The 22,323-nt window shown below is 45.9% G+C and overlaps 1 protein-coding gene across 2 annotated transcripts in view; it reads right to left on the bottom strand.

Annotated features, from left to right (window-relative positions):
• The window catches only part of MAP2K3 (mitogen-activated protein kinase kinase 3), a 50,689-nt gene extending 29,006 nt beyond the window's left edge, over positions 1-21,683 (bottom strand). The window contains exon 1 of one of the 2 annotated variants that reach the window (XM_050966597.1): positions 21,533-21,683. In XM_050966597.1, coding sequence (XP_050822554.1) covers positions 21,533-21,548 — 16 coding nt within the window. In that variant the 5' untranslated portion in view covers positions 21,549-21,683. Of the gene's footprint in view, positions 1-212; positions 567-21,532 lie in introns of those variants that run through there. The other variant, XM_050966596.1, reaches the window with a different exon arrangement.
• Between the last annotated feature and the right edge of the window lie 640 nt (positions 21,684-22,323).

Below are 22,323 nucleotides of genomic sequence, written 5' to 3'. Positions count from 1 at the left end.
GCCTGTACACCTACAGCTGGCATTTCAACCCAACGCCTGCAAGCTTCCAGTATCTTTAAAAATAGCTAACTGGCCGCAAATACAGACCCCTCCGAGCAAGGTTACAAAGCAAAACCGCACGCCATGAACTGACAAAGTTCTACAGCCCCTTTTACCATCTCAACTGCTCTTCAGATCTTCCCGCCACGTGTTTTGGAAATTGCAACATATACCTTGTTTTTTGTCCATGGTTTCCCAGAAATGAAGAACAGAAACGGCACGCCTTGAAGCAGCTGGGAGGGGGGGTAGGGGGAGAGAAGGGAGAGATGTCTGCAGGATCCGGTGTATAGAGCTTGCTGCAAATAGCACCACTTATTTTAAAAAAGCACGCATGGTCCAAAGTACTCAACAGCCCTTTCCGATGATCTCTCTTTCCTGCCCTCCACACCCCATGCACAAACTAGAAGCAGTTAGATCATTCTACGTTTTCTGTCTTGAGTGTGCTGGAGGAAAGAGGAAAAGATAGAGATGGCAGAGTGCAGTGTTCCTACACAGGCAGCTGCTGAAGTTGGCCAGCTTCAGCTCAGATTACACTTTGAAAGCTCAACAGTTGTAAAAACTGCAAGCACATGACGTCAAACAGGAAACTGGACCAAGGCCAATTATGGAGGCCATTGAAGTACAGGATTTCTTAAAATGCATCCCATCGGGACACATTTCTGGACAAAGTGGGTTGTTAAACCCAAGCTGGATTTTAAAAGGCAGCTTTTACCGACACACCCCTTCCAACCAAATGCAGGCAATTTTAGATCAAGGGCAATAATGAAACAGTTAAACATGACAGCTGTGCAGACAGGCTAATACCAGGGCTCTCTGTTAGTTTTTTATGTCACCACACACAACCAAGGAACACAAACCGAAAACAGAGTATTAGAATGCTATCCTGCTTTCCGCAAAGCTGCAGGGCTCCGAAACCACACAGCATGGCCCATTACTGAAACGGTGTGTGCTTCACTTGAAAGGAGGACTGGCCCCTGCCCCTGGCCCAGTGAGCTTGCATCTTGCTTTATTTAGAGTGCAAACAGTGAGACCTAATCAAAAAAAGAAGGAAAATGTAAGACAAGGACAAGGTTTATAAACAAAGCTGTGTGCTTGCTTATGCCTCCACTTCTGTCTTCTTAAATTAAATTAAATTGAATTAAAGACTTACTGCAATAGAACCTGAGAATGCACCAAACTTTTTTTTTTTAAACCAAAAACGTAGCATGCAGGGTTGTGTGTTTTAACATACACACTATTGTGCAACTATAACATTTCTGTTCATGGAAAATGCCTTGCCCTCCTTGTGATTCACCTCACCTATCGGAGCTTCGCATACCAGCCTGCAGTCCGTCCCACACTGTAACCTGTGTCAGCAATACAACAGAAGCTCCTTGGAGCAGGCAGATGCCAGCTGTTGTAGGAAAGAACTGCAACTGACTGCCATGACAGAAAGTCTGCAGGGGGGAAGGGGAACAAAGGGCTTGTTTAAAGTTAATAATATGAAGATGCACCAAGTCATGCAGTCGAAGCAAACAGCAAGAGCATTGCTTATGGTCCGGGTGCATGTGCACTGAGAAGAAAGATGCTTGTATTTATTTATAGAGCAGGTGACATCCAATTGCTGTGCTTTTGACAACTATTACCACAACAAATAGTGCAAACATTGTTCCATTACAATTCCAGGCTCACAGCCATTCCAGGAGGACAGCCGTGGTGGCGTCTCAGACGTAAAAATCACTGTATGGACGGTACTTGTAAATAAAGAGTTGGAGGTTACAGGATAAATCTCAATATTTTTGCACAAGTGTATGAAAGAAAAAAAAAAAAAGGAGCGGGGCAAAGCACGTTTATCCTCTCCCATCCCTCAAATCAGGCCAACCAAAGACAGCTTTGTATTTACGCTTCAGCTTCAAGCTTTAATAGGGACATGCTTTTGTTTGTTTCCATCAGGAGTCACCCTGGGAAAGATATTACATCAAGTTCCTTCTTTACCTTACACTAATAATAGAAACACCTGTGCCTGATTCACTCATGAAATATTTGCTAATTGTGTAGGCCAGGCTGGACCATGTGCACTGGAAGGAAGAAAGGTCAGAGATGGAGATAACTGTGCATACTTAACAAGGATGCTCTAATTTTAAGTAGTGTTTATAACATGGCCCAGAAGGACCGTCAAGGATGTTTTCGGGCGGGGGGAAGAGGATTTACACCCCTAGGCTATAGATTCGGGCTGAGATTTTCAAAAAGTTTCTTAAAACAGGAACTGCCAAACTAGATGAGACCAGAGATCCATCTAATTCAGTCTCTTCTTTGAGATCATTCAGCACTGGATGATTGAAGAGAAAGATGTGGGATAATTTGCCGCTCATACTTGCTCTCATCCTGATCTTTAACATGGAGAATGACGTAAGCCCCTGAAGCCTGGGGTTTAGTATCCCTTCTCCAATTTTTAGCAATAACTACAGTATAACAACTCTGGATGTTCTTGTTATCCATATTAACATCCCATTCATCTTTTAATCTTATTAAGTTCTTGGCCTCAACAACTTCCTGTGGCAATGAGTTCCACCGTCTATTTACACTTAGTGTGAAAAAACATTTCCTTTCATCAGTTTTGAATTTAACACTTTCAATTTCATTGAATGTCCCCTTGTTTGTGTTATTAGACAATGAACAAACTCCAAATCTACCTTCTCATGTCTCATTCCTGAAGCCGTGAAAATGTCAACCTTAGTGGATGTGAGGAACTTGAGAAGAGTCTCAGTCAGTGTTTTAGTTAGTAAGACTGATAATATTGACACAAAAACTCTCAGTCCAAAGGTTCGAATGCTCCGCAGACTCCTGCACCACAAAGAATGCGAAGTAACTTGACATGCATCATCCAACATTTAGTACTCTGCAGTTAGACCCTTGAACAAAAGTTTTTGTAAGTGTTTTACTAACATGAATTTAGCCACACGACATCCCCATGTGGTGGATGGCGAAATTGTGGCATGGGTGGGTTAAAGGGACTTGCCCAACTGAATCCATGGGAGAGCTGGGAATACAAAGCAGGGGTCCTGACTCAATCTGCTCTAACCAGTAGGCAACACTGCAGTCTTCTTGGCTTTCAGAGCCCATGCTCTCTTCTGTACATGAGCAACCCTCATTAAGTGGAAGAGCACACCCTAAACACAGCAGTGATCTAAACAGAGTCCTCCCAACAAAGGCCTGTTCCACCACCTTTCCCCTCTAACCGGTTGCAAACAAATATGCTTTTGAAAATACTGAGTCAGGGTTAATACTTAATCAAGGATAACTGAAGACATATATGGAAGATGCAGGGGCTTTTGAAAGAAATCAGAAAGACTAGTAATAACTGGCCCCTTACTACCAATGGTAAAAACGGTCTCTTTCCTACCTCTTAAATGTTTGGGAGGGGAAAGGATTAAGAGTCCCTTAAAATAAGAAGCATAAGGCAATGCTATACAGATCTGCCAACTGGAGCTGTGCAAATAACCAATATTTCAGTTCACTAAGCAAAAAGTTAAAAATAATTAGCTTGGAGTTGAACTAAACATTAATTTCAAACCAAAACATTTTTTCCCCCCTGACTTAGGGGTAGGAGAGGGAGAGAGAGACTGTTTTATCTTTGATTTTTTTAATTTTAAACAACCTTTTTATTTGGAATATTAATTGTTTTACTTAAAAAAGTAAAAAGCTTTGGTTTCAGAAATGTCAAAACTATGTCAAAATGTCCCATTTTCAAGTGGAATAATTTGACAAATTTGACGGAGAGATTCAGGAAATCTTTCGGTCGACCCAAATCTGCATTTTTTGACCAAAAATTTCATCCAGTTCTATCTCCAAACACAGGAATTTTTAGACTAAACTGACAAGGACACTGTCTTTGTTCTGTGTGTCTCCAGGGGCTAGCACAGTGACTGGAGCTGCTAGGTGCTATCACAATAGAAGTAGGAATTGATTATACAGGAGGCTGGAGGCAGGGTGAGGGTTAAACAGCCAAGCAGAGTTGAGCAACAGAAGAAACCAACATCATACAGACTCCTTAAAATCTTGAGGGGATACAGACTTTACAGTTAAAATACAATGAAAGTTCCACTTGGTCACAGAGACTGTAGCAGAAAATTCAGCTTCTATAGCACGTCTACATCTACACCAAGCGGGCTGCATTCAAGAACCCATAACTGCACAGAAAGGTTTCATAGAAAGGACCATAATCCAGCCCCCCAAAAATTGCTTTAGTTATGGAAGGAGGTCTGGTTTTAATAGAACCTCTTCACATTTCTCTATCCTACAACAAAAATGCCGTGTTATAGCTTGATGCAGTCACATTCCTCTTAGCAGACATATCTGTGTCTCCCTACAGCCAAATAATCAGAGCGAACAGTCTAGTCCCAGCAACAGACAATCCCAGTGTTACAAGATGCTGTACTGTGCTGGGTTTCTACCAGTCTACAGTAATACACACTTTGCGCAGTCTGTTAGGCAGCTACAGTTTCCTCTGTACATATGCAACACTGATGCCCCCTAGGGTCTGAGCGTGCCCCATGCAGAGGAAATCCAACGATCCATGTGTCACAGTCGAAGTCTCATGTGCTCTGGCAAACTGCACCTCAATCCCACAGCAAGGCCTACGGATTCTGCTGCACGCTAGTGTGGCGGAGTAGAAGTTCTGCGGCAGCTCTATTTATATGCAGGCTTTCAAATGAATCCAATATGAAAATACAGTCACCTCTGGGTTAGTTATTTGGATATTAAAATCAATGCTATGCCATGCCCAAATTGCCAGTTTTCAATACAACCGATCACTGCACTGACGAAGCCTGACTGCAATGCAGGGGCTGGAAGTCAAGGGAAACCTGGGGGCTTTGGCAGATGCAGCTGGAGCTTTGGGGTCCTGGAAGCAGCACTGGATTTGTGAGAGAAGCACATTAGCTGCTCCTCCTGCTGAATGTGACAAGCAGCAAAGTAGTTCACAATACTGACATTTAAAATTGCCTGCTTCAGGTCTCAGAGTTAATCCCCCATCAAGATGCATGGAGCAGATAATACCTGTCTGAGCTACTGGTTTGGTCCATCTGCATTTCCAGGTAGACACCACTGCACTGGTTACATTCTCACGGCGTCCAGGTTACCTGCACAACCACAAGCACTGGGAAAAAAGAGGTTGTGGTTCTGTTTGTTTTTTAAATGCAAGCCGAGATTCTCAAGCACAGGGTTGGTTCTGCAGCTGCAGGACTACGACCTACACATGGCTGTGATCATACCACTAGGATCAGACCCAGAGCTGTGAGGAAGCTTCCCACTTATAATGAAGATCGATCACCCCTCTAGGAGGAGATGAAATGAGGAACCACTAGCGGGTGTTTGTACAATGCCTTAAATATGCAACATTGCTATATATGTGCTAAGAATTTGCAACAACGGCTTATACGAAAGCTCAATAAGATGACCAGATGTTTTGGGTGCACCAAGGCAGAGGGCCAAGCACAGCTCACGGCGCAACCTGCCCCACAACACACAGGACAGCCACGCCCATCCGCATCCTCGGCTCTTTCCATGACTCCTTACATCAACGCCCTTTTCCATGGCCAGATTTTCAAGCTAGTTCTCTGTCCTTAAGAGGAAGGCACTCACTCGCAGGAGATCCCTTTCCCAAAGAGCCTGCTCAGAGCAGCAGCGTTGGCCACGCTTCCTCCCACAAACAGAAGTGCTCTGACTCAGAGTCAAGCGGACGTCGGTGACCGCTCTACAGCGGCGCACAGCACTAAACCACCTGCCCACCTCTCCTATTCATACCGCTCCCCATCCAGCTGGGCACAGTCCCCCTGCTTGAAGCTTGCACACAGACCTAGTTAAGCATCTTGCTATGCAGACCCATCCATGGTAAACGTGCCCCTTGCTGACACGCTGACTCCAGAACCCAACCCCTCAGCTCCGCAGTGCAAGGTTTAGTCAGGCAATACAGAGCCCCAGACTCCTTATCCTCATGCAACCTCTAGTCTGCACACTTGCACTGAACAGCTAACCCTAAAGCCTAGTCTGCACACTTGGCTGCACTGACCCAGCTGCGTGCACACTTGTGGGGGGAGGGAAGCAGAAAGGGGGGTGGCATGCAGCCACAAGACAAAGATCTAGAAAGCAACCCCAACCCAAATGCATCTTAATTATTAAGCGAAGGCAAACAAGACTAAGAGAAAAGCAAGTTCTATGCATCCTCTCTCTTTCTCTCCCTGCCTCGCACCTTGCTCCAAGACCAGAAAGGTACACAAGCACAGAAGTGCTTTCCATGGAGGGTCCGAAAATCCAGCAGCTCATTTATATTTTGAATCCTTCCAGAGAGAGATTTTCATCTTTGCTGCAAGTTTAAGGCTGACTGGACACCTGCCGTAGCAAATGGAGCTGGGTGAAAAATAAGCAAAAACTTTTCCCATCTGCAGTTGTGTTCCCTGAACGCAGGTCAGAGGCATAGTGAAAACAAACACAGGTGTTCTGTCTGGCCCACAGACCACAGTCAGGCCCTTCTTCGGAAAAAGCAATTTCCAGCCTAAGAACAAGGCGGGCAGCTGCGTGGAGCATTTAGAGGGAAGTTCCCCCTCTGGGGTCATAACTGTGGCGTCACTAGGCTCTGTGGTTATTGCTTCTCAGCACTCCAGCTCAAACACAGAGTTTACACGTTTTGGATTGTTTATCCAACTCCTGGCTTTGCAAACGCCTCTTGGGATCCGAGAGTCCAGCTCTCTCTCACAGGCATACGGGTCCTGCAGCAAAAGAAAGCATGTCAGAAGCAACAAGTATATTTGTGCATGAAACTCCAAAGATTCAAGGAGGTGCCACTTGTACGATCAGTTGTCTGATTCGGTTCTCACTAAGGCAACCTTCTCCAACCAGGAGAGGCTGAGAAGAAACACAAGCCTGATAGAGCTCACCACAAGTGAAAGTCATTTTGTTAACGGTGGTACAGAGGATTTTTTCCTGCTTCCAGTGACGATCTACCAAATGAATCGCTGCTACTTTTTTTTTGGACATAACCCCAAGTTAAGTACATCTTCAGAGGAGAAACTATATTCATTTGCACCTGGCTGCATCATCATTTCAATCCAGTGGGAGGCTTTGATTATATATTATAGAGAAAAAGAATCCAAACTGGGATGTTGAACTGACAGTCCATTGAAGATGACAGACCAATGCAGCATTACATTTCTCTTTAATTTATAATGGACAATATCTTGTGTAACTCCTCTCCTCATTTACACTAGTAGTTATAGCTTAGACACTGTACTTCCTCCATTCCTGCATCAACCAACTGTGACTAAATTTCCTGTCCCCGCTATATTCCAATTAGGTTTTATGCACAGGTACTTCAATAGGCTCTGTCAAGTCTTATACACTAAGCTCTATTTGGCTCTATGCATAATGGAGGGAAAAAAAGTTTGTTTTAATTTCTGCTTTGGCCCCAAGTTCCCCACAAACCTTTCAAGAGGGAATTCTCTACCCCGCTGTCAGCTGGATGCAGTCGGAGTCTGGAGGATTCCCATATCATTGAGATTAGTGGGGGTGCAGGGAAAAAAGAAAAAACAGATGATTTTGGTCCAGTTCTCCATAAGCAGCCACTGGCCTTCACCTTAGGATATTGGCATCTCCATTCTCACATGTTGAATGCAGAGCTTTTGCAACTGCCAGGTTATGGACATTAATCCTAACCACTGACAAGTAATGCTGCCAGGTCATAATGAAAGAAGTAGGTGACCAGCTTGGCCCATGGACCCCACCAGCAATGCGGCAACAAGACTTAAGAGAACTAGTCCTCAATTCAGCAAGGTACTTAGGCACAGGCTTGACTTTAAGGACAGCAGTAGTCTCATCAAAGTCAATGGCGCTGCTCATGTGCTTGAAGGTGGACACATGCTTCAAGTCCTTGGTCAATCAGGGTCTAAGTACGTCAGTGAAAAGATACTTCAGCCCTCAAACAGCGCATTTCCAAATGCCAACATCACAGTCTGCGCTGCAGAGCCGGGTCACGCTAGGTTATCCTAAATAGGGGAAGAGGACAGACAGCAACGCAATTCACTGTGTCAGTATCAAGATTTTCTGCACCTATCGATTCCGTCTCTCAAATCAATTTATTTTAATTGCACAGAGTTTTTCCCAGCGTGAAGTGGAAATAAGCTATAAGCTTTGCAGATGTTTTTGTGTAAAATCCCATCTAAATAACTATCACTCTGCTCTGTGGAAACAGTTTTTGCCAGGCAGACAGACTAGTCCCAACATGTCAGCTCATATCCTGGGTCAAGGTCTAGCAGGCTGTGAGTCAACACAGCTTTCTTGGCTGCAGTCTACAACCACCGGGAAGCCCTAAGCAGTCCCTACATGAGGCATTTAAAAAAAAAAAAAAAAAGCCTCCGGTCTGAAGGAAGCCCTGAATTAGCAGTGCCACGGGGGGCCATTCTGCAGGGAGGAATGTGAAAGTGGAGTAAAGAATGGAATGGAATGTACAGAAGTCAAAGTTTTAAAGATTAAAAAGGGAAAAACATGTTGGTTTTCTTCCATGTAATTGTTACAGGCAGAGCTCACTGAGGGGAAGCCACGTGTAAAATCCCAAGCGGGAAAACCCACAATTACTGCACAAGAAACTCCTTGTGAAGCCAAAACTCAAGTGCAAACTTTCCTCGCGACTTGGGCTCCATATAGAAAAAAGGAGTCAGATGCACATGACAACTGCCTGGAGGCAGTAGGACAACCAATGCGAGAAGGAATGTGGTAGGTGTCTAAATGAGGAATATGTTGAGGCCAATACAGTTTGGATTCATACAAAATTCACTTACAACTTTCTCCTACAGTAGAACCTCAGTTATGAACCCCTCGGGAATGGAGATTGTTCCTAACTCGGAAATCTTCCTAACTATGAACAAAAGGTTATGGTTGTTCTTTCAAAAGTTTACAGCTGAACATTGACTTAATACAACTTTGAAACTTCACTATGCAGAAGAAGAATGCTGCTTTCCCTTTACTTTTTAGTAGTTTACATTTAACAGTACTGCACTGGATTTGGTTTTTTGGGTCTCTGCTGCTGCCTGATTGTGTACTTCTCGTTCCAACTGAGGTGTGTGGTTGACTGGTCAGTTTATAATTCTGGTGTTCGTCATGCTGCAGTTCTACTGTACTTGTATTAAGATACCTTCTGTCATAACATCTTTATTCTCGAGTCATCTGCCCACGTTTACAACTACTGACCCAAGACTTCAGATGCCCACAGAAGGCGGTGGCTGAGATCTATTTAGTAAGCGTAGGGCCCTACCAAATTCACAGAGGATTTTTAAAATTGTAAATATCATGATTTCAGCTATTTAAATCTGAAATTTCATGGTGCTGTGGTTGTAGGAGTCCTGACCCAAAAAGGAGTTCAGGAAGGTTGTGGTACTGCTGCCTTACTTCTGTGCTGCTACTGGCGGCTGCGCTGCCTTCAGATCTGGGTGTCCGGCTAACAGCCACCGCTCTCCAGCCACCCAGCTCTGAATGCAGCACAGAACTAAGCGTGGCAACGCCATAACCCGCCTAAAATAACCTTGTGACACCCCACCCCCACAACCCTCTTTTGGGTTAGGACCTCCAATTCCAGAAATGCTGGTCTCCCCTGTGAAATTTGTATAGTACTGGGTAAAAGCACACTAAAGACCAGATTTCACAGGAGGACACCAGTTTTCACATTCCGTGATGCATTCTTCATGTCTGTGACTTTGGTAGGGCCCTAAGTATGTAACAGAAGCAAGAATGAAAGGGCCTGATTCTACTGCAACATGAGGGCAAAGAGACCAGAGCTATGTCTGGCCCTCCTTGGAACACCCTAGGCATTGAATTGGCAGTTCCAGTTCTCTCAGATCTAAAGTTGCCCCTCTCCAGCACGCAGCATGCTGAGAGGTAAGCAGCAACTTGCTCAAAGCCAGCTGTGGCATTCGACACCTCAATAATGCTGGAGACCATCAACCAGTGAAAAAAGGTAATAAAGAGTTAATGAAGGGAACGTGCAGGCCAGAGACCAGTAATCTCCCTTAACAGAGCACGGTATACTCGAGTAATTAAAACATAAGTAATTAAAGCACAGGAAGAGGTCAACCACCAGAATAGCAGCATGGCCCCAAGCTTTAAGAAATCCAAACACTGCCAGAGAGATAAAGCTAAAACTCCAGCAGAGGCTGTTACGCTCAGGCCTGCACGGGATCCCATTCACAGCACCTCCACCCACACACCACTCATCCCTGCAGCTTGCATCCTCTTTTATACTGTTGCTTTATTTGGTTTCTGTGACCACTGAGCTTGTCAACCAATAGGGAAGGGAGTCAACAGGAAGTGCAGGAAGGACAGCCTGCTGACAGAGTCCGATTTAAACAGGCAATGCCGGGTGCAAATGGTGGGCCAACTTTACTTCTAGCAAGGCCAAGGAGACCTAGTATGCCAGCCAATACACTTGGACGGGTTAAAAAATAGTGTCATTAAGATGCAACTTTTGCTAATGGAAATGATTTTTTGGATGCAGTCAAACAGCTGAATTTGTGCTGAGGCAGGGTGGAGGGGGCAAGCACTCACAGCTATGCATTTCTAGGACACCTTACAAAGGATCTCAAAGGGTTTCAAATATTAGTTGAGCACTAGGTAGACAAGGGATTTTGTAACGACCACTTCAACCACTGCTGCACTGCAATTCGCAACAGCACTCCAGGACAGGAACTGACCGCCACCACAGCCTGAAGGGGAAATTTAATTAGCCAGACTGTGCTTTTTCAAGAGACTGCGGGGTTAGCATATTGGTCTCTTGCGGAAAGAGTCACGGCATCTTTGGTAGTAAGTAGTAAGAAACACTCTCGTTGCCTTTCATCACAGCTCCCTGCAGAAGCACAGGATGCTAGGGCACTGGTATCGTAACAGCTCAGAAGAAATGCCCTTAATCAACAACATCTCCTGCTTTGATCCCTGCAGGTCTGCCATCCGAGTACTGCCTGAGTGAGCCTTCTCCGCTCGCAAGATCTGACAACCACTACGGCTCCAGGGAGGACACCTAGCTCCAAAAGACAAAGGAGCCATTTAACCAAATGGAAGAATTCCTCTTCAATGACAGAATAATCACACTAGCTTTAAGTGCACAGAGAAACCCTGCATGGAAAGATGTGGACAGTAAGAGCAGATACCTACTTGACTGCATTGAGGTATGTAGAGAGACAAATGCCTGCGTAGGGGAAATACGGGTGTTCTGCTCTTGAACAATTATCATCAGCAGACACAGCAAGGGAGCCCAGAGCACATCCCTGACAGGCAGTTGCACCTGTTGCAGAATCTGCTGAAATTCATTTTCTTGACCCATGCAGGAAAACTGCTTCTTCAGCCGTCCCCATTAAGTCCACAGAAAAACAGTGTTTATACACATGCATCATGAAGGGATATTTATCGGGCCAGCTAGTTCAGACTCGCAGATATTTCCCAGACAACCCCATGGCTGACTCATGCAATTACCTGACTCAGCACATTTATGATTTGTCAGACGTATTACGACCACCTGCCAGTTCTTGCAGCAGAACATTTCCCACTTATAACATCACCTCCCCAGCCTTTGGTTCGTACTTTGAATTGCCATTGTGCATTATATTTACCAATCACACAAGGCCGTGACCACCTTTATAATAAACTTCAGAGACTTCCAACTGGCCCAGAGGAGCCCCCAGATGTGCTGCTCTGGGCTGGTCTACACATGCTTTTGGTGCAGAAGTAGAACTAGTTAAAGTAGTACAATCAATGAGTGGGGTCTGCAGTTGTACCAGTAAATAAGTGCTTATATTGGTGTAACTTATTCATAAATTGACTGGACTACAAGCACCTTTCCCTCGGGATAGGTATGCCCACACTAGGGGATTGAACTGCCTTAGCTTTATCATTATATTAAAAAAATCAATCCCTACCCAAAATATGTTCAAATCAGTATGAATGTAGAGTGTAGACCAGGGCTCAGTACAAGCACACACGGCATTTTATCCACTCACATCTTAGCACTCATGGAAAGGAAGATATAGGCAAAATCTCTTACAAATTCACTCCTCTACCCCAAGACTAAGATACCACGATCCTATGTTGGATCCCAATGAGAAAATACAGTATTTGTAGCTCAATTCCCAGTGTTAAGAGACCTTCACCTGCATGTCACTCACGCAGCGTCCATTTCCCTGCAAAATAAAGAAGCAGTAGTAGATTTTACCTGATGCTTTACCCTAATTTAGTGCCCCGGACTCAATATCAACCTGTCCTTCCCCCCGCCCCCCCGATTAGATATTCATCCTCATGATCTGCTAGTACCAAAAAGAGCTCCTGAAAAATCAAAAGCTGTGTTACTGTTTTTATATCCCTAGAAGGTGCCAAAACCCTCAAAGTCAACGTGACGAACAAGAGTACATTAGCCTTGTATACAAACAGGACATACATCACTAGTTGCCTTAACCTCCCTCTACTCCTAGCAGCTCCTTGGGCAAGGAGAGCTATGGCATTGTTAGAAACAGACAACTGTGACATCACACTCCTGGAACTTGGCACCAGCAGCTGGGCTCGGTTCTGACAGACACTGGTGCCAAACCACAGCCTATGGTTAAGCCACCTCTTCTGGGAAATTACTTGTATTGTGCACTGTGGAGGTTTACTCCTTTCCAGCATTAGAATTTTTTGGGGGGGGAGTAAGGTTACTTTGTGGTAAGTTTTGTTTCCTCCCCTCCTGCCTTCTGTTGGTCTATACTAGACTTTTTTAAATCTGGAGTGAACATGATTGTAAAATACATCCAGTTAACTGGCAAACTTGTTAAAGCTTTACGATATGTGGCCTGGATCAAATATTTGGGGAGTGTCTACACACTAACCTCTACCAAAAGTATTATCAGGGCACTCAATTAAATAAAAGGCCTAGTGTACATGAATCCTTGGAGGGAAGGAGGGAGGTTATAGTGCGTCTAACTAATTCAGTTATTTTATGCACCCTGCATTGTCTTGTTTCACTCTGGAAGTTTCTACCAGAGCAGGCGCCAGCTGGGCAATCATCTTTATGCTGTACATCATCGACAGAGTTTCTTCTCCTTGATTCCTGGTAGGTGGAGCCATGATGCCATCCCATAACGGGGTGGGAGGGAAAGCAGGAAAAGCAGTGTCATCTTCTCCCCAGTCTGCTGCTGCCATACCCCAGAGTAGAGACAGCACAAATCAGACAACTCCTTGAGTCTGCGGTGTTTAATTTTGGCAGTGGAAGGAATGTTTTGGATTAAGATAATTTCAAAAAAAAAGAGTCTAAACTCCATCACTGAATCCCATTAAACAGGTAGGAGGGTCCAGTGGTTATGTCACTAACCTATGACACGGGACACCCAGGTTCAACACTCTGCTCCGCCACAGATTTCCTGGGTGACCTTGGGCAAGTCACTTAGCCTCAGTTTCCCACCTGTAAAAATAGGGAAAATAGCACTTCCATACCTCATGGGGTGTTGTAAGAATAAGTATTGAGACCTACTGATGAAGAGCTATATAAGAGACCTAGCTATTATTACCAGGAATCTTTAAAATCAAGATCAGGTGTCTTTCTATGTCAGGGGTCCCCAATGCAGTGCCCACAGGCGCCATGACGCCCACTGGGGTGTCTAAGTGTGCCCGCGTACTGGCCAGCAGATGAGCATCCACTGAAATGCCACCAACAAGCAGCGTCATCCAGAGGTGTTGCCACCAAAATTCCGCCGATTTTCAGCAGCATTTCGGCGGAGACACCTCTGGATGACGCTGCTTGTCGGCAGCGATGCCTATTGATGTTGCCGCTTGTCGGCAGAAATTCGGCGGATGCTCATCCGCCGCCATGGTCCTCCATGGCTCGCCAGTCGAAAAAGGTTGGGGACCACTGTTCTATGTGATATGCCCTAGTTCAACCACAAGCCACTGGGCTTCATGCAGGAATTCCAGCCTAGGCAATGCAGGAGGTGAGACCAGGTGATCTTGTGCCTTAAAACCTATGAATCAAAAATGTTTTCATGTGTCTCATTAAGAAAGTTTTATGAAGGCGGCCACAGGCAAAGCAGCGAGATTGTACTGAATGTTTGCCTTTCTCAAGGGCTTCAAAAGGATATGTTTTGACACGCTGTATGACTGTACTGTTTTAGGGCTTGTCTTCATTGCTGCGGTTTTTACCATGAGTGTTATCCCGAGGTAAAAAGCAGAGTGAAGACACAGCACAAGGTCAGCATTATACCCCTGCCTGGGGTTGATCTGAGTGAGTTTACCTTGAGGAAAAAGTAACATGTCTGGTCTTTCCTCATGCGTATTAGTTACCCTGAGGTAAAAAATACGTTTTTAGCAGCGAAGACCAGGCCTTCACGTCTAGCATGCTCCAGATGCAAAGGAAGACTGATGGGGAGGAAAGGGAGCTGTTTTCTGAGCTGACATGGTGGGAAGAGAATAGGAGTATCTAATGGTCAGCATAACAGATTCCTTCCCCGGGGATGGCACCTTGAATTGGAAGGTACGTGCATTCCAATCACCTAAGAACTCTACTGGCAGGAGCTTTTAATTCCTGGAAGGACCACCCAAGCCAGACAAAAAGCAGCCCACTGGTCCTCCAGAGTGGGGTTGAACGACAGGCCGACAACCTGGCCTCCTTTAAAAAAAAAAAAAAAAAGGTTCCACTCTAGAGACACAAGGCAGCCATTCCAGTAAACAGCATGATGGACAAGGACAGCACAGTCCTGTTCATGCCCTAAACAATGTCAGAAGGCACTGGAAGGATTCAGATCCAAACAGATGCTTAAGACAGTCTTCTTACCTTCACCTGTATCACGGTCAAAATCCCGGGCTAAGTTTGGCCCTTATGAACATTAAGCAGAATCCAGCCAGCAAAACAGAACATCAACACGCAATTAGAAATACAGGGATGACCAAGCAAAATATTTTACTGGCTCCAAAGGAGTTCTTCCTGTCTGTGAAATGGCAATAGACACAGTGCAACAGAGTTTCATCAGGAAGAGCGCAGAGAGAGCTTCTCTAGGCCTTATAATTGTTAAATGAATCACATATACACTACATTAAAATACAATCACACTGAAAATAGGGAATGCTCCTGCTTTTTGTAGGTTCAGAACTAAAATTCCTCATTGTGCCTCCATCCTAAAGCATTCACTATATATAAGGCGACCCACTGCAAAACCTGGATCAAGCCTCGAATAGAAAAGACTTATTTTTTGTCCTTTATTTTAACACAACTGGGTGTTATCAGGTGCAATAACTGTAGGAACAGTATGGACTGCACATGACAGCTCTGGAATCCAAGTCCACTGAATTGCATAACCATTTAACCAAGCTGCATTCCACATGGAAGACAGTGAATAATCAAACCAAAGGGTGCAGTGCCTAAAAACACAGGCTGGACTAGTCAATGCTAATTCACACTATCTATTTACCCACACCTGAGCAGAGCATATTGCTAGGAAAGCAGCAGATCATTCACAGATGATTTTTCTGCACCTCCTGAAATGCGGCTGCTCTTTAATAAAAGTCTAGTTTCAATTCAAGCCCCTCTGCAAAGAAAAATGTGCCACTTTTTTTTTTCTAGCCCTCTCTTTTAAAAATCTAATTTTGCAGCCACAATAACCGCAATCCAGACAGAGGGCCATTGCTCCAGAAAAGACAGATCCAGCACTTCACATAAGTGTGCATGAAAAGGGAAGTAAATGCAGATGGGTTTGAAAAGCAGATGCTCACATGCATGACACCTGACATTTCTCAGTCACTCATTCCTTCCTGTCTCAGAGGAGAATCTCAGACCACAAGAGAAGAATGTGCTTTTGCTACCTTGTTACTGAGGCTACAGAAACTCCCCCAAGTGCAGTTCTCATACAGATTCTCTTCCAGATGTCCTAGTTGCATTTCTCCTCATTTCAATGCTGTAACTTTCTACCTACCTTTTTGGGGGAAATCTACCAGGACCTTTGTTTCTCAGGACACATAAAAACACCTTTTTTGCTTCCCTCTCCACCTCCCCCCCACCCTCCGTTTTAGAACCCAAATGTCCCCTTAATTCTTTTAATTAAAGCACCTGCTTTTCTGAACAAAGAACAACACGGATTTCAAAAACAAAGCACAGTAAAAAGCAAGCCACATTCCGAGCCGTTTATCTGTGACAGCATCCCACTTAAATCTATGGAAGGGTGAATTATACACAATTGCAAAGCTGAAGGCACAGTTAGTTGCACTTTATATATGGTCCATGTAAGGTGTTTATGCTGGACAAACGGAGCTTCCCACCTATCATCATTCCAGTCAAAAGTCTTACATGCAACAGTTCGAAGTTACACAGCATCTAAAAAACTGCAAAAGTTAGAAGACAATGCTATGAATAAACAGAAATGACAGTCTAATTTTGAAAGCTGCAATGTGATATTTGTAGCTATTCCATTTGAGAGTTACAGAGAAACTGTCCCTGTTTCATATCCTGATCAGATTAAGACCAAGAAATGGAAGCAATAGATAAGAGGAAGCGACTCTGCCAGACTCCACGCAACAAGTTTCCCCCCAACAGAAGCCAACGCTGAACATTCAACCTAGCCAATAGGATGGCCACAGTGATCTAATGCCACGATGGTCAATGAATGGCAGCCTGTGCAGTCTAATCAAACTAAGCCTTTCTTGCAGAGCAAACATATGTCACCAGACAAAAGGCGAGCAGTGCTCACCCACCAATAAGTTCCCGTCCTGAAGGGCTTATGCTTCAAAGGTACAAAGCAAGTCAGAGGAGAACAGAATGGTGTGCAGTCACGGTAGCTGAGCACTCATGGGATGAGAGTAGAGCAGTGGTTCTCAAATTGTGGGTCACAACCCTGTTTTAATGGGAGTCACAAGGGCCGTCTTAAAAACTTGCTGGGGCCCAGGCCTGAAGCTGAAGCCTGAGCCCCATCGCCCAAGCCGAGGCTGAAGCCCGGGGGCCTGGGCTCCCCCATCCGGGGCAGCAGGGCTCAGGCTTTGATCCCCACTCCCGGGGCCATGTAGTAATTTTTGTTGTCAGAAGGGGGTCGAGGTACAATGAAGTTTGAGAACTCCAAGAGTAGAGGTTTCCAGAGGAGGTAGTTGCTTGGTCAATTAACTGGGCGGCTGATCCAAACATAGATCGCAGCATAAGAGGAGACAAAGGAAGCAGACAAGGAAAATGCTCAGGTCAGACAAAGGGTGGTAAAGGATATGGACAGAGATGGAGCTGTCAATCTCAGGCCAATATGAGAACCAGGTAATCATTATACTTGAATGGACTCAAAAATGTAACTATACATACTAGAAAGCAACAGGTCATGCATGTGTTAGATGACGCAGAAGGGCACCCAGAAAGACATTAGCAGCAATTGTATTTCAGGCAGGCACCAGCTCTTCTCAGAAGACTAGAAAGGTCAATCCATACAGCCAGCAGCTTTGAAGTGCAGATAATTTTAAAGTACCCGCTTTCCCCAAAGCAAGTATGGGCATGTTCTGAAGGAAGCATATTCCCTGCACTCAGTATCTGCCTACAGGCAAAGAACCTTGCAAATAAGTATATGATTCCTTGCAAATCCTTCCCCTGTATTAGGCTCATGCCCTAGTCTCATCCAGTTCCTCTGCAGAGGACAGACTCTCAGCACCATCATCAGACAGAAAGGCTGCTAAGGAAAGAGAGGGGCTCACCTCTCCTTTCCATCAGGCCAACTCACGATTGCCTCTTTAAGCAGCATAGCTGACCTCCTTCCATCCAGGAAGCTAGTTCTAGCATATGTTCCCTTGCATATGAGTCAGCAGCTCCATTCAGAACCATTATACCGCTGCTGATTCATACCACAGTTACACAGCAAACAGGAAACTCAAGTTCACATTCCCCCTGTTTCAGACACAACCATTTAAAACAAAGTCATATTTACGTGTTGTTCATCCACTCACATGAGCCTGATTTCAAGTTTCCTGTGCATCATCCTGGGAGAAGAAAAGTCCCCCAAAATCTAAATCCACTTTATTCCAGTAACAAACGAGAAGCAGTAATTAAATCTCATGCATTCCCTTCCTGCCTTCATCCCGCTGGCCATCACTAATCACAAATCTGCCCCCTCTTACCTTCTTCATCAGAATTATCAGGAATAATTATTCCTCTCCACCTCCACCTCCTCCCTTTCCTTTCCTCCTCAGCCCACCCCAATGTAATTTCTTATTATGTCAGCTGCCTAATTTAGGATTGCAAGTACCTCAGGGCAGAGAGCTTGTCTTCTTACTCATTGGTAAGGCACAAGACATACCACTGGACCTATACAAATAATAATGTCCATGACACATGCTCATGTTTGTTAGCTGCACATAACAAGGACACATGGGAAAATATGGCAAAGCCTGATAGACATGCACTCATCAAATCAGGCTGTGTCAGAACTCAGAATCAATGTCAGATACAGCGAAAGATCAAACACAGCTCTGCTCAAAAGCCAGGAGTACTAGAGGGACAGATGTTCCTGTGTATTTCCTTTACATGCAATTTTATCTAAAACTATTGAAGTTACATCACAGGCTACTGCTCTGTATCTGCACCACTCTCATCCACAGAAATTTACATTCACAGAACACTGTAAAGTTTACTAAGCTGCAAAAGTGATTTTCTTTTGGGAAAAAAAACTGTTGCTATTATCTTTCCCATAGATCTATTTAAGTAATGCAGTCATGAAGTCACAATAACACAATCTTATTGCACTTTTGCCTATGCTGTTCTTCGAGCGGACATTTCCTCCAGAAATTGCAACTAAATCTTTGGGATTGAATGGGAAACTGGCCTGACTCCCCATTTTATTTTTCTAAAAAGTACAAAATATACAAAAATAATGATTTTGCATCATGACAATGACACAGGTCATTACTCAGGTTGCATATGAAAATGCTGACCAAGCTTGGCTACAATCTGACATCAGAATGAAAGAGAGTGATAAGAACTGGTGTGTGTGCACTGCAATACAAACTCTAACTTTTGATATACCAGCGTGCACTTAAAACTAATATTTTGTTGTTTTTATTTCTCATATTGTCTCTAATAGACATTTATTCAGCTGAGCAGACTGTTTAACCAGTAGGTTTAGTTACCGTATTTTAGTCTAACGTTTTCAATGAAAGCCAGTCAGTCTTGCTCAGTTTTAGACTGTAACATACGCAACACCTCAACAGACAGACACAGTACACTGCCCCATTGATCCACCTATGGAAATCACTCATCTGTTTATTCAGCCACAAACTTACTGCAGTAATTGAGCCAAAGTAGTAACGTATTGCAGTAAAACCAAAGCACCGCGGCTTGTAATCAGCGTATTTCTCTTCATGAGCAACTTTAATTGTATGCAGCTTTCTAACATCATAGGCCACAATCCTGCAAACACCTGTGTGTGTGTGCACAGTCCCTTTGACTACTATGGAACTACTCACCTGCTTCAAGTTAAGCATCTATGTATGTGACAGCAAGATCAAGGCCTTAGATTGTAAATTCCTTGGAACAGGGAACCAGTCTTTCATATTTGTATATATAGAACCAAAGTCTTGCTAGGCTCTTTACAAACAACTTGATTACAAGAGTCGAACTTCAAAGATTCTATTCTACATAACCAAGGCAAAGTAAAAGAGCCATAACTATTGCTACCTATTAATTTCTGGCTGTAGAGCAAGCATGCAGCTAACAAGTGATGTACACATGAAAGATTAGGCAACAATCAGGTATCTTCCCAGCTTATGTAACTCTACTGAAGTAGTATACAGTCATCCAGTTCATATTTCAGTGCTGAGTCAGGACTGAGGAATATGCTTACAAAGGTTTTTTGTCTCTCTCAGTATACCCAGAAACAGACCAATGCAAAGCCCTCCATCTGAACGCTCTGACACCATATTCAACACTTTTGAAGCCCAAAGCTTCAGAAATGCCATAGCTCCTTCTCCAACCACCACCTCCAGATCCCTGGCTTTCAAACAGCATCCAAGCTGGAAAACATTTAGTCTGATCCAACTAGAATTACATAGGTTCACAGAGTCTGTTCCGATGTTGGACTCTCAGGTCGTCAAGCCTTTGCAGCTGCGCAGGAACGGACCAAATGGCGAACAATTGCTACAGCCGACTGGCTAAGCAGTGAAGAAGAACTGGAATTACAGAGATTTCACTCACAGTGACCAGGCTGCAACTCTGGTTGCTAATACCACAAATGTTTCCCCCAGTGGCATCCCCATCCATGAGCAAATAACACAAACACTACTGTGAATCCGCCTCGTATTAAAGGTCTCTTTTTATGGTATGTTCCTGTAAATCAGATTAGCAGCATCAAGACACAGGCAAATCTGATCTGTCATGCTGCTCAGTTCCCTTGTCCATGAACCAGCCCTGTCCCACCGACCCTCTTTCTTTGATTCATGGCTGCTCCTGTTGTGTTAATGCCATCCTCCACATACCCAGCAACAGACAGGTTGCCCCTTCCCAGTCTCAGCCAATCTCAGAGGGTCTCCTGCAGCAGCATTTGACCTGTAGGCAGCAAATACTCTTCCCCAGCTATACTGGAGGATGGGAGGGAAAAACAAGTGAGGAGAGACATCAAAACATGCACCTACCACCAGATGCAAGTGGTTGCCTGGCCGGTCACCCTGTTGACAGAGCACACACCAAAATCTGCCCTGCTGGATGGAGAACTGTAGCCAGTCAAGGAGCTCTGGAGCAGAGTCACTCTAAACTCCAGGTAGTTAGAGGGGAGAAGAATGAGAAGTTGGGCAGAAGATTTTAGGTGAACCAGGCGCATTCTGGGCAGCCCTGTAACCGAGGAGGAGAATCAGAGAGCATCCTGGCAGGGCAACAATGCAATGGATGCAGATGGGGCAGAGAGAGAGAGAGAGAGAAAGACAGAATATACCCAGCTCGGGATGCTGGCTAGCGGTATAGAACCAGCAAGGAGGACCCCCAGCCTATAACCCAGCACGGCAGGGGCACTTCCCAGCGAGCGCACTGGGGGGACCACCAGCCCGTAATCCGAAGGGGAGCACCCCGGATGGAGAGCAGGGGGACCCCGTAACTTGGAGGGGGCACCCCCAGCGCGGCAGGGCCACTCCCCGGGGAACACCCCGGATGGAGAGCAAGGGGGCCCCGTAACTTGGAGGGGGCACCCCCAGCGCTGCAGGGCCACTCCCCGGGGAACACCCCGGATGGAGAGCAAGGGGACCCCGTAACTTGGAGGGGGCACCCCCAGCGCGGCAGGGCTACTCCCCGGGGAACACCCCGGATGGAGAACAAGGGGGCCCCGTAACTTGGAGGGGGCACCCCCAGCGCGGCAGGGCCACTCCCCGGGGAGCGCATGGGGGGGACCCCCCGCTCCGTAGCCCAGAAGCGGAGCACCGCGCAGGGGGGACCCCGTTGCCCGGAGGGGAGACCGCCAGCCCGTAGCCCAGCGAGGAGGCTGCAGCTGGGGTGAAACCCCCCGATCTCTCCTACCTCTGGGGAGGGACATGGCTGGGGCGGCGGCGCAGGCCGGGCGCTGCGCTGGGCTGAGCGGAGCTAGGCGCTGGCGGAGGCCGGGGGCGCGGCGCGGGACCGGAGCATGTCCCCGGGGTGCACGAGCCCGGCTGCTGGAAGGCGAGACACTGAGCCCCGGGCAGGCGAGGCGCGCAGCTGAGCCCGGAACAGCCAGCCCCGCCCCCACCGCCGGAACTCTATGGCCATTGGGCCCTCGGAGGAAGGGGCGTGGTCATCGTAGCCACGCCCCGCTGCCCCACAAGGCTCTGAGCTCCAGCCTAGATGCTGAGATTTGGTGTAGGGGGGAAATTCCACCCTCCCCCCGGCAATGACCCACTTCCTGACCCAGGATAGTCACCCGTTCGCCTTTGGGAGGCTGGTCCACTGAGGCGAAACCAGCTGTGGCCACAAAACGTGGCCGCGTCACATTAAACCATAGTTGCCCTGTGGCAAGAGTGGACAATGTGGCCAAGGCCAAGTCCAAACATCGCCGGCCTGTCCAGTTATTACAGGCAAAATATGGCTGCACCAGGTCCAGGGCTGGCGCTTCCATTTAGGAGACCTAGGCAGTCGCCTAGGGCACCAGGATTTGGGAGAGCAGAATTTTGCCGCCCTCGGCAGCAATTCGGTGGCGGGGGGTCCTTCCGCGATATGGGGTGGCAGCGGCAATTCTGCAGCAGGTCCTTTACTCGCTCCGGGACCCGCTGCCGAAGTGTCCTGAAGACCGGGAGCACAGAAGGACCCCCCACACACAGCAGAATTGTCGCCAA

This window comes from Gopherus flavomarginatus, chromosome 9 (genome assembly GCF_025201925.1).
Source record: "Gopherus flavomarginatus isolate rGopFla2 chromosome 9, rGopFla2.mat.asm, whole genome shotgun sequence".
NCBI classification, from domain to species: domain Eukaryota; kingdom Metazoa; phylum Chordata; order Testudines; family Testudinidae; genus Gopherus; species Gopherus flavomarginatus.
This window is presented reverse-complemented; position numbering and strand designations above follow the sequence as displayed.